The sequence below is a fragment of the Ovis canadensis genome, chromosome 3 (genome assembly GCF_042477335.2).
Source record: "Ovis canadensis isolate MfBH-ARS-UI-01 breed Bighorn chromosome 3, ARS-UI_OviCan_v2, whole genome shotgun sequence".
Taxonomy (NCBI): domain Eukaryota; kingdom Metazoa; phylum Chordata; class Mammalia; order Artiodactyla; family Bovidae; genus Ovis; species Ovis canadensis.
Window position 1 is genome coordinate 11,328,569 of NC_091247.1, and position 12,372 is coordinate 11,340,940.

General features: G+C 43.1%; 1 protein-coding gene across 5 annotated transcripts in view; it reads left to right on the top strand.

The window, feature by feature from the left end:
* NR6A1 (nuclear receptor subfamily 6 group A member 1) overlaps positions 1-12,372 on the top strand; it is a 216,853-nt gene that overhangs the window by 193,066 nt on the left and 11,415 nt on the right. For 3 of the 5 annotated variants that reach the window (XM_069582499.1, XM_069582501.1, XM_069582503.1), the window contains 3 exons: positions 3,629-3,783; positions 5,118-5,345; positions 6,714-6,968. In XM_069582499.1, coding sequence (XP_069438600.1) covers positions 3,629-3,783; positions 5,118-5,345; positions 6,714-6,968 — 638 coding nt within the window. The remainder of the gene's footprint in view (positions 1-3,628; positions 3,784-5,117; positions 5,346-6,713; positions 6,969-12,372) is intronic. The other 2 variants (XM_069582500.1, XM_069582502.1) reach the window with 1 other exon arrangement.

Consider the following 12,372-nt stretch of genomic DNA (forward strand, 5'->3'; position numbering starts at 1 on the left):
TTCCATTTGTCTGTTTTTGCTTTGGTGTCATAGTCACAAATTCATTGATAAATTAGGGTTATTGGATTAATACATATGAGCTACTATATATAAAATAGATAAGCAACAGGATAATACTTTGTAGCACAGGGAATTATACCCATTATCTTGTACCTATAATGGAATAGACTCTGCAAAAATACTGAATCGCTGTGCTGTAAACCTGAAACTAACACAACGTTGTAAATCAACTATACTTCAATTAAAAAAAAAAATTAGTGTCCAGAAACTTTTTCTCTATGTTTGCTTTTAGGAATTTTTAAAATTTTATGTTTGTCTTTAATCCATTGAGTTGCTTTTTGCACATAGTGTGGGTAAAACTCTAATTCCATTCTTTTGCATATGGATAGCTGGTTTTCCCAGCATCACTTGTTGAAGAGACTCTCCTTTTCCCATTGTGTAGTCTTGGCAACTTGGTCAAAGATATTTTGACTGTATGTCTGGGCTTATTTGGGGGATCTGTATGTCTGTCCTGTGCCAACACTTTACTGTTTGATTACTTTAGCTCTGTAATATGTTTTGAAATCAGAAAATGCAAGGCCTCTAGCTTTGTTGTTCTTTCTCAGGATTGTTTTGGCTGTGTGGGGTTCTTTGGCTGTGTGGGGTTCATATGAACTTTAGGATTTTTTTTTTTTCTGCAGAAAAAATACCACTGGAATTTTGATAGGGATTGCATTGAATTTATAGGACACTTTGGATAGTATGTAGTTTTTAACAATGTTAAGTCTTTTAATCTGTAAACACAGGATGTCTTTCCATTTATTTGTGTCTTTAATTTCTTTCACCTCCTTAGTTAAGTTTATTCATAAGTATTTTATTCTTTTTTAATGCTATTGTAAATGAGATTGCTTTCTTAATTTTCTCTTCAGGTAATTCATTGTTAGTATATAAAAATGCAACTAATTTTCCATGTTGGCTTTGTATCCTACAGCCTTGCTGAATTCTTTGATTAGTTCTAATAGCTTTTTGGTGACATCTTTAAGACATAGAAAGACTATGTCTTCTGTGAACAGAAATAGTTTTACTTCTTCCTTTCTAACTTGAATGGCTTTTCTTTCTTTTTTTTTTAATTTGCCTAGTGCTCTGCAAGGACTTCCAGTAATATCTAGAATAAATGTGGTAAGAGTGGGCATCCTTGCCTTGATCCTGATCTTAGAGGAAAAGCTTTCCATTTTTTACCATTGGGTATGATACTAGCTATGGGCTTTTCACATATAGTCTTTATTTGTATTCATTCTTTTTATATTTAGATACAATAGAAAGTTTATCCATTGGGAAGAATTCTTAAGCATTTCCTCAATGAAAAACCTTCCTCAGTATTACCTAATGTTCCTTTGTCATGCCAAGGGATCTTCAGTCATTTACATCTACAGACTCTCTGTTCTCTCCAGAGTTGAGGAAGCTGATGCGCAGAAAAATCTGTTTCATCTGTCATTGCATTTGTGGTTTTGATACTGGGCATATAATTTTCCTTTTAGTCTTTTTCTGTTTCTAGGTGGTCTGTTAGGAAGAGAGAGCTATTATCTCCAAGTCCTTAATTGTACTTAGAAGGAATAGAATTTCCACTTATTGAGGACCTGTTGTGCTCATGCACTTAATAACTTTATCTTACATTAACCTTCCAAGTCTATCTGACATAAACCTGTAAGATAGTGAGGTTTGCTCCAGCGTCTAGTGAGGGAACCAGGAGCTAAGAGGGAGTGTTATTACCTCTGTTTTACTGATGAGGGAGCTAAGGTTCAGAGAACTTGAATGATTTGCTCAACAGTAAGTACCCAGATAGGACATGTGGATGAGATTTAAACCCAGATTCAGGCACTCCCACACGCCCCATCTCCTGTTCAATGCATTAGTGGTTGTTTAGTGTCCCAGGGGACCCACAGGGAGGGACTGCTACAGTCCAGCTGAGTCCAGCCAGGATCAGCGTGATTTTACCATAACTGGCCCTTCTCACCAAACTCAAGTACTCTCATGCCCTCCATGTTCTGGTCTTGCTTTCACCACCATCACTGAGGCTACACATTCAGGGCCTCAGTAGATATTTTGTAATTTGATGGCACCATTTGTCTTCACGTGTCTCATAAAATGTAAACAATGTTCTGTGTTCTACAGACTTCTAAGAAAAAAGATTTGGGTTGGTTTGGTTTTGGGGTTTTTTTTCCTGGCTACATGTGACTGAATAAAAAAAGACAAACCCTCTAATTCAATATACAGTCCAAGCTACTTAAAACCAATCACTCAGCTTGAGCACCAGGTAAACATTTCTCATTTTTCCTCCAAGTCCTCTGTGCTGGCTGACTTCCAATTCTAAGTGTCTCCTGTGTTTATGGCTGGAGCAGCCCTAGGTTCCCTCATAGGCTGCTGCAACAAAGAAGTATGCAATTTTGAGTCAGATAGACTTGGGGAGAAAATGTCCTCCCAGGCTTTTCTTAGGAACAAAAAGCAAAAATTCATCTGATTCTTCCTACTCAACACTCACTCTGATTTTGTGTGCTGACTTTAGCCACCTTGGCCTCAACCCTGGGTTAAACACTTTATGGAAGAAGTGTTTGTCCATTCCCTGTATGGCATTGTAGTTAGAGCAGTGGACTGCATACATGGCTGCTCTGGCCTCTTCCTCAAACTCCTGCTCAGACATGGGCAGGTCAGTTTGCTTGTTGGAGCTATAATTTCTTTTATTCAATAGGCTTAGAAATGTCTTTCTTACTAAGAAAACTTGTGTAAAGGTATATAGTCAGTACTTAATAAGTGGGCATTTATTCATTTATCCATCATGCGTTTATTTGAGTACTGCTTTCTTCTAGATTCTGTCATAGCCTAAGGTCTTATTGGGAATATTTTTGTGATACGTTATCCAGTGGTAATGAAGATATCATTGTCAACCTTCTATAATAGTTACTATCTGCTAGGCTCTTTTCTAAACATGTGTTAATATGTTAACTAATTTAATCCTCACAACAATCCTATATGATACTTACTATTATTCTCTCCACTATATAGATGAAGGAACTTAGGTTTACATAATTATATGACTTGCTCTTAGATGGTACAACTAGAAAGTGGCAGAACCTGGATTAGAACAAAGGTGATTTGACTGTAAAATTCAAACTCTTAACTGTTATGCTATTCTATGTCTCAAATACACGGAATTATATGAGTGGATAGAAGAAAGACGTAAAAGTCTGTCTGTGCTTAGTAATAGAAGGATTCAAAACAAAGGTGACATTTGAATTGGATCTTAAAGGGCAAGTAGGAGTTTGCTATTGAAGAGTGGTGTTTCAACAGTAGGAAAGACTAGAAGAAGGACAAAGAGGAATGATGAGGAGCCTAGAGGCTTTGTGGCTTGAGAGGAGGGGAAATGGGCAAAAGGAAGGCTATGGTGAGCTATAGTGCTGGAAGGCAAGCAGCCAAGCTGTCCTAAGATTATGAGAGAAAGACCTGAAGTATGGGGGTGGAGGGGAGGAAATTTGGTTTTCTCTCTAGAGAGTTCTAGGAATCCCCATGAAGTTTAAATAAGTTCCCAGTCCTAAAAAAGGAACAGAGGGCATCCTGAGCATTCAGTCTAACATATATCAATACCTTATCAAAGATATCAGAGGAAGAGATCGAAAGGATTATGTCTGGGCAAGAATTTGAGGAAGAGGCCAATCATTGGAGCAACCATGGTGACAGCGACCACAGTTCCCCTGGGAACAGGGCTTCGGAGAGCAAGCAGCCCTCACCCGGCTCTACACTCTCCTCCAGGTGAGCTTCAAGGCAAACCCAGCAGCCTCTGGGGGTCACTCAAAGAGTGGACTCATAAGCAAGCAGCCTCTGGGCTGGGCTAGTATTCCTACCCATCTTTCTCGGCCACTGTACTCTTGCTTCCTCAGTCTTTTGGGGTAGGAGTCAGGATAATGCAAAGCAGCATTTTGCAGCCACATTTTAGCTAAAGACCTGAAAATGTTGACATTCTTTTGCAGACTGCTAAAGTGCTATAGCCACTCTTTGTGTCCATACTTTCTTCACCTAACAGAATGACATTTTAATTGTAGCTCTTTTCTCTTGGTTATTTTTTTCACTTGCGGAGGTGGTAATTGACAGTATCGGACTAAGCTATCATTTCTCTGCCTCAGCAAGAATGAAGATTTCCACATTATAAATTTTAAGAAACAGTGAAAACTTTTCAAGTTAGTCAGATTTGCTGGTATCATGAAATAACCGTTTTTGAAGACTCTTGGTTCTAGAATGGTATCTTAAGTTAGCTGTTAGGTGTGAAATATAACCAACCATCACCAAGGAAGATTCTTTTCTCCAGAAATCTCTGCAATAGGACATTTTTTATAAAGGCCAAATAATAAATATTTTAGGCTTTGCTGGCCATACATTCTAGGTCTTAGCTACTCAGTTCTGCCATTGTCATGCAAAAGCAGCCAGAGACAGGTAAATGAATGAGCATGGCTGTATTCTAATAAAGCTTCATTTACCAAAACAGGCCATGGGCCATAGTTTGCCAGCCTGTTACAGGAGATTCATCTAGATAATATTAGTTGACTGAATGGTTAGATTTCTCCAAAAAGGGGGGAAGATAAGAATGTGCCTTTCTCTTGATATTTCATTATCGTTTTTATTCACTCATTTGTTCCCTAGTTTGTTCCTTCCTTTGAATGTCCAGGGAGTTGTTGCCACATGCCAGGTTCTTTGCTTGGTGCTGATTTGTTTTGTGGTCTGGTGAGACACTTAGCCTGTCTCTGACTTAGTTGTCCTAGCAGTATAAAATATAAACACTCACCTTTGTCATCACAGTCTATGAATATTCTGTGAAACTCCCCAAATGTGGCAAAGAGATCATGTAATCAATATATATTCAGTACAACTCTGCCAGGTCCTAAGTGTCCAAAGGTGAGCCACGCCTATACACACTCACACAGAGTCCCCATCAAGTAGGGGAGACATACGTGTTACCATTGACTATGGTCCTGGCTTACTGAAGACAAAGAGCATAGCCAGAGAACACCTGAGCCACCTCCTGGCTCACTTCCTCTGAGGAGGCAGTGGACCTGTGATGGTTCTGCTTGACATGAGACTTTTCTCTCCAGCAGGTCTATGGAACTAAATGGATTCGTGGCGTTCAGGGATCAGTACATGGGGATGTCTGTGCCTCCACACTATCAATATATACCGCACCTTTTTAGCTATTCTGCCCACTCACCACTTCTGCCCCCACAAGCTCGAAGCCTGGATCCCCAGTCATACGGTCTGATTCATCAGCTGGTGTCAGCCGAGGACCTGGAGCCACTGGGCACACCCATGTTGATTGAGGACGGGTGAGTGAGCCTTGCTGTATGTAGCCCTGCAGCTTCAATGTGGGCCCTTCCCCACCCCCTACCTTCATCCCAGGCTTCTCTACCCCAGGCTTTGCAATGAGTCAGGGTATAAGAAGTGATGACTCAGGCATCAGAGGACAAATCTGTGCTCATCAAAGTCAGTGGCTCTTCATTTTTCTCTTGAACATCTTTTCTCATAGAACTGGGGCTGTTTATCTTTTCCTATGGAACTGGGATTAAAGGGCTATTGTTTCTGGTTGGACTTAGGTAAGCCAGACCTTGGAATGGGTTTGAGCGCTTCTGTGCCAGAGATGAGCTGTAATTCTGGATATAATCATACATTAGGTTTAGGCTTCTTAACATAGTTGTGGCCCGTCTTATGTCCCTAGTCAACATACTCTGGGGTAGCCCAGTGCCATGTGCTCTGTGTGCAGGCCTGAGTGAGTGGAAGAAATACTCTCAATCCTGTCAGCTAATTCGGCCATTTAGGCCTACACTTGACCTGGACCATAGGCTCTTTCAGTGTTATTAAGCTTAGATTTCCTCCTTTGCCCTGCCTGCCCAAGATAACCCTGAGATTTCTTAAGCTAGTCTCCAGTTTCAGAAGAGGAAATTCACTTATCTTCCTATAGGGAAGACATTATCAGTTCAGTTCAGTCACTCACTCAGTCATGTCCGACTCTTTGCGACCCCATGAAGCCATCATCAAACCTTTACATATCGGGTGTGGGGGTGTGGAGAAGAGTCACACCACAGGGCTTTGAGAAAAAGAAAACTGGGGCCCTATTTCCTCCAGCCGAGAGATGAGGAAGGCCCTGTTCCTTCATTCCATTGCACAGTAGCTTAGAAGGGTCGAGCAACTCTAGTTTCCTAAACACTCACCACCAGGGGGTGCAGTGAGAGCAAGAAAAGCTTCTGAATACATTGTATTCTCTTTCAGCTATCTCGCCCCGAGGCTCAGTTTTACATCAACCCATGTATTGAGTGGGCACCAGATGTACCCTAATGGAGCTTTCATTGCCAAAACTGGTGCACGAATGATTGGGAATTTTTTTGTAACACGTGAAGCATTAGTGGACACCGACATTAAAAGTCATACTCCTGACAACTGCTCAAATGTCTAAGCCTCCTTTCCCCTTTGTAACCTTTTCTTACCAAACCTGCCCCTCCAGCCCTGAGCTTGCTGCGGGCCCCAGTCCTATCCTTTTATCATTAGACTGAATTGAATGGAGCTGGAGATCCATGGTCAAGGGCAAGGAGCCCACTGCCAGAGACCCTTTGTGCCCTTAGGAGTATCCTCCTCCTTGGCCCCCATCCTCACTGCTTTGGCCACTAGAAGTAACTTTCCCCTCTCCATACCCCCTCTAGATATGCTGTGACTCAAGCAGAGCTATTTGCCCTGCTTTGCCGCTTGGCTGATGAGCTGCTTTTTAGGCAGATTGCCTGGATCAAGAAACTGCCTTTCTTCTGCGAGCTCTCAATCAAGGATTACACGTGCCTCCTGAGCTCTACATGGCAGGAATTAATCCTGCTCTCCTCCCTCACTGTTTACAGCAAGCAGATCTTCGGGGAGCTGGCTGATATCACTGCTAAGTACTCACCCTCAGATGAAGAACTACACAGGTGAGAGCTCCTTGCTGGGGAGGAAGTCTCAGGCAACCAGACCATTGTCATCCCTGCAAGGCAGGGTGCCTGGCACTCCACAGGATGAGCATTAAAGCCACCCAGGGATGGACATGAATCTTCACTCAGATGCTGACTAACTTGTAACTTTGGTCATATCTCTCATCCTCAAGTTCTGAATTCATAAAGTAGGGTAGTGACAATAACTGCCCCAACAGGGTAGTGGCGAGGAAAAAATGATAATGTGCAGCAGAACTTAGCAAGTGCTAAGCTGTTACTTTGATCACATCTGGATTACTGAGTTAATGTATCTGGAAAAAACAGAAATCTGAAATTTTCCTGTAAGGTGAGGGGCTGTGAGCTATCATTTACAATCCAAGAACAGGACCCTGCAGTTATTGTAATACCTACTGTGTGCCAAGCACTGGGCTTGGTATTTTACATTATTGTCTTTCTTTCTTACAGCCTCTATCATTGTAGGTGTTGTTATGCCCATTTTATAGGTGAGAAAACTGACGTTTGGAGGGACTTGCCCTTGAGGGTTTTAGATTTGAATCCAGTGTCTATGTTTGAATCCGTGCCTGCCCAATTGAAATCTTAGGCTCTTTCACTGTATCTCAGATGCAGTAAGATAAGATCATGGGACTGAAATATTGAACTCTGCTTTCTTGATGTTTTCCACTGACTAGGATCTTTCTAACCTCCTTGCCTAGAGCAGGTGACACCCCAAAATCAGGAAAAAAAAGATCCATTGATACATTTCTGACTTGCTGACTTATGTAAAAAACAAAGTTTAAATCCTATTTTAATATTTCACCTTTACTAGACAGTTTAAAATAATGGAAGTCATGACATTCTAGAACAGCAAGAAAGAGAAGAACAAGTACCTCCATGGAAGGAAGCTGGAGAAGGTGGAATACCAGCCCCCAAACTTCTCTTGCATATCTCCCTCTGCCACTTAATCATCATAATAAGCAGAGACTTAGGCTGGGAACAAAGCTCCAACACCTTCAAGGGCCCTTTGCATAGCTGAGGGAGGGAAGAGTCTAGGTACATTCTCCACTAGTTTTCTAATATTTCCTTATTAATGATGCTTACTGGCTTGATGGTAATCTATAAATGACAGGAGTTTTAACCCAGCTGACATTTGTCCTCAAACAGAGCTATCTGATTTTGCAGATAACCTAACCCCTTGTCTTGAGCCTCTAATTCACTTGTTTCCATCAATCTCCTGTCTCCTGCTCTGTAACTCTGGGCCAGCTGAGTGTTTGGATAGCCTAAGCCAGCTCTAATATTGTCAGAGTTTGCAAAACTGGCCCAGTGAGCTTGGCCTCCCTGTTTGCCTAGAATCCACCAGTGCAGCCTGAGGCTGTCTAAAAAGTGTGTTCTGCCCTTTGTGGGATGATGAATTTTCTCAAACCCTCTTCAGGTAGGCAGGGATCACTGACCTTGTGGGGTTCCCTGGCTTTATGTTTCATAAAAAATACCCTGTCCCACTCTTTCCAGTCCCTTGAGCTGAAAGAACAAGGCAGGGACCAGTAACAGCTGAACTAGTGAGAGAAGTTTTACTTTCTACAAAGGGCCCTTATCAGAGAGAATCTAGAGCTCCACTATCCAGCATAATAGCTGCTAGCCTCAAGTGGCTATTTACATTACTTAAAATTAAAAATTTAGTTCCTCATTTACACTAGCCACATTTTAAGAGCTCTGGAGCCACATGTGGCTAGTGGCTGCTGTATCGGACAGTTGCAGATATACAATAGAATATTTCCATCATCATAGAAAGTTCTGTTGAACAGTGCTAACTTGAAACACGAGTTGCAGCTGAGCTCTCAAGTGAGTTCTGAGGATAAGAAATAGATTTGTTGTTAGTACTCCCACTCCACTATGGAATCCTTCAGTGGAAAAATACAAGTTAAACTTCAGCATGTCATTTCTGATGTGACACTGATTTATTGAGCACCTATTGTGTGTGCTGGGAGGAGAGGTGTTGAGATAACAGATGGTGCAGACATGGTTTCTGACTCTGAGATGAAAGCTCATATTCTTGATTTAGGGGGTTGTGGGACAAATAGAAGCAGATAGAATCTACGTTCAGGGCGATACTAGTGGAGATTGAGGAGGCCGTACGAGGGACTGCGAAAGCATAGACAAGGGAACGAGTACCTCTACTTGCAGGATCAGGGAATGCTTGCCAAAGAGGAGGAGACATTTGAGCTGCATCTTGTAGGGAAATTTTTATAAGCAGATTAGAGAGAATAGGAGGCAGGCAGGAGAATAACACAGAGTCCTAAAAATTATAGAGATTCTGAGTGAGTGGTTTGAACATGTAACCAAAATGCAATCCTGTGGATTAGAGTATAGAGAGAATACATCTGAGAGTGAGAGAAATCAGGGGAGGAATGAGAGAAATGAGGGGAGGAATGACAGGAGAGAAAGACAGAAAGACAGTCATCAGGGTACTTAAATGCTAATCTAAAAAAATTTGGATTTTATTATGTCAGTGGTATTAAGTCATAGGACATTTCAAAGTGAAGCAATTATGTGTCAGGTTGCATTTTACAAAGATTGCTGCAGCTATAGAGTTCAGGATGGGTTGCATGGATGAAGCTAGAATACAGTGTAAGAAGCTGGTCCATAGCCCAGGAAAAATCAACAAGTCCTGGACAAGGCAGCGATGACAATGGGATTAGAGAGGGCAGCACGGAGTTAAGAGATGCCAGGGAGGTAAAGTCAGTGGGAGGTAAACCTCAGTGAGTGAAGAAGTTGAGATACTGCCAGGCAAGTGGGCACCAGTTCTCTTAACCAAGATAATGGAACCTGGGAAGAGAGATGCGCCTGTCTGAGATTGACTCAGAGTGTGAGATACATGTGGAACTGCCCAGGAGTCCAGAGGAAATAGAAGTACAAGAACCTTCGCAATCTGGCTCATCACTGTAAGGCAGTCCCCACTCTGCTGGAAACCCAGACTGTGGAGTCTGTAATTGGCCATAGCTTTTTCCTACCTTGCCTGCTCCAGCGTTACTCCCACTCCCCCAAAATGCCTTTAGTTTTTCACAACTGCTGAAGGCAAGTGAGTTCCTGTTGTCACGAAAAGACTTTCTCAGATGATACATGACCACCTCCTTTTCTCTTCTCAAATATTGAATCAAATTTATGGTCCCCATTTTCCTTAATCAGGCTGTTATCAGACAGTGAGCTGGGTGAGTTTGATTTAAAGCAGATTGTAGCACCAGCCAGTGACTGCTCCTGGCCCTAATCAAGACTCCTTCACTCTTAGGAGAAGATGCCTTGCACTAGATGGGCTTTAATGGGCATGTCTATCTTGTGAGCACTAGCTGCATTTTTGCCAGGTCTCTGAAAAGTTGCCTCCTAGCTTCCTTGCTAAGGCCCTAGCTGTAGGTTCAAGGAAACTCAGTTTTTTCTTTTGGTTGTGATAACAGAAGTGATGCTACTGCTGCTGCTGTTAACAATGATAATGGCTAACAATTAGAGACTGTTTATTGTGCCAAAATCCATCTTAAGTGCTCTGCAAACATTATTTGTTTAGTCCTCACCACTTCCCTAAGGGACCATACTGATATTATCCCTGTTCCACACATGAGGAGCAAAAGGTTCAGAAAGGGAAAACACAAGGCTGCAAAGCTAAAAGAGATGGAGTTGAGATTATCACCTTGATCGGTTGTGCTCCAAAGCCCAGACTCTACCATTACTACATTTTTTAGCCTTCTCAAAAGTATGACTTTCTGTCTTGCAGCCACAGCCTGTCTTCTCATCTTGGAATCTGTATGTGAGTGCTGAGATGGCAGTTCCTCTAAGGCTGTGGCCGATGACTGCCTCTGGGAGTAGGTGCATTTAGATGAATGAAAAAGAGACAACTGGGCCTTTCAGCTCCCTTAATGGGACATAACTTACACAGTGTCAGCTTCAATTGCTGACTGAATGGTCCAGTGGTTTGGGGGATCCTTGCAGGCATGTTTTCCTTGTCCCAGCATGCTTATATAATGGTAACCTAGAAGAAGAATGGGTGTGTTTGTCCAACTTTCTGCCTTTGAGTGCTGATAATTTGTAGACAGGGAATACAGGGGCGTTAGAACTGTGGAGTGGGCAGATGTGGAGGAGGCACGGCTGCAGGAGAAAGCAGGCCCATGGAACAGAGAACAATTTGTTTATCAGGGGGTGGGATGCGGGGTGTGGAGGAAACCTTTGCAGTCAGGCTGTGGAGACTGAGTGGGGGCTGCCGGGCTGGCTGCCAGCCCCCAACCATGACTGCCAGGGGTCCATGATGGTTGCCTGTCCTAGAAAACTTGGGAAAACGGGTATGTGCTCTCCCCAAGCGAGAGGGCAGAGCTGGGTCATATATCCAAGCCAGGCATGTGGGAGTTCCTTTGTGTCCCTCAGGTCAAGACTCAACTAGGAATAGGTTTGGCATTGCTGTCTGGGGGTCTGGCTGCTAGCCACACACCTGCAGGGTCTGCAGAGCCAGAGTGAGCACTTGGGGCAAGAGGTTACTGATGAGAGGAGAGCACGTTATCTTTGCTCGCTACACTGCTTGGCCACCAGACAGATGCTGACACTGCTGCTCTACTTGCATCCTCCTCTTTCATGCCCTACCCCATCCCATCTCCTCCCTACGCCTCCACACAGATACTAGTGGGCATTTTCAGTAAAGACCTTTTACATCTCAAGAACAGAAGTAGCTGGCAAAGTACTGTGATGAGGAGTGATCTTCACCCCCAGGCACACTGCCTGCTGCAGGTCTCAGCATCGTGGAGGCAGCGGAGGGGCTGTTCTGTGCACAGCACCCACTCTGGGTCGGGTGCTGAACTGAGTTGCTCTGGGAACAGAGACCTCCTGCAGTGGCCCCTGTGGTAGCCTTTCCCAGTTGCCAGTTAAGAACAAGGCAGTCAGGGGATGGACAACGTAATGCTGAGAAAGCAACAGGCTTGGGATGAGAAAACATATAAGACCACAATAAAGGTATGGTAAATAATCTGTCTGAGCTGTTGTTTCCGTGTGTGAATAAATAGGATTATAATATCCAATTTGTGAATTTATTGGGAGTATCCAATGAAATAATGTATGTAAAATACTTAAACTGTCTGGGAAGTAGCAAAGGCTCAACAAATAGTAGAAGAGTAGACATGGTTATTATAGTGGTTATTTAGTATAAATCTACCAACCAATCTGGGAAAGTATTACTAAAGCTGTAAAAGCCACTGGGCCAAGAGCCAGAGAGAAACAGTCAGCCATGCTGGCTCAAATCGTGAACCGGGAGCCAAGCCTTGAGGCCGAGGGGCGGGGCTCTGGATTGTGAGCAGCTGCTGCAGCAGCTCCCCCTGCTGCTTGAGAAGTGCAGGTGACTCTGGCCCCAACAAGAGCCAGACATTCCCCAGGGAAGAGA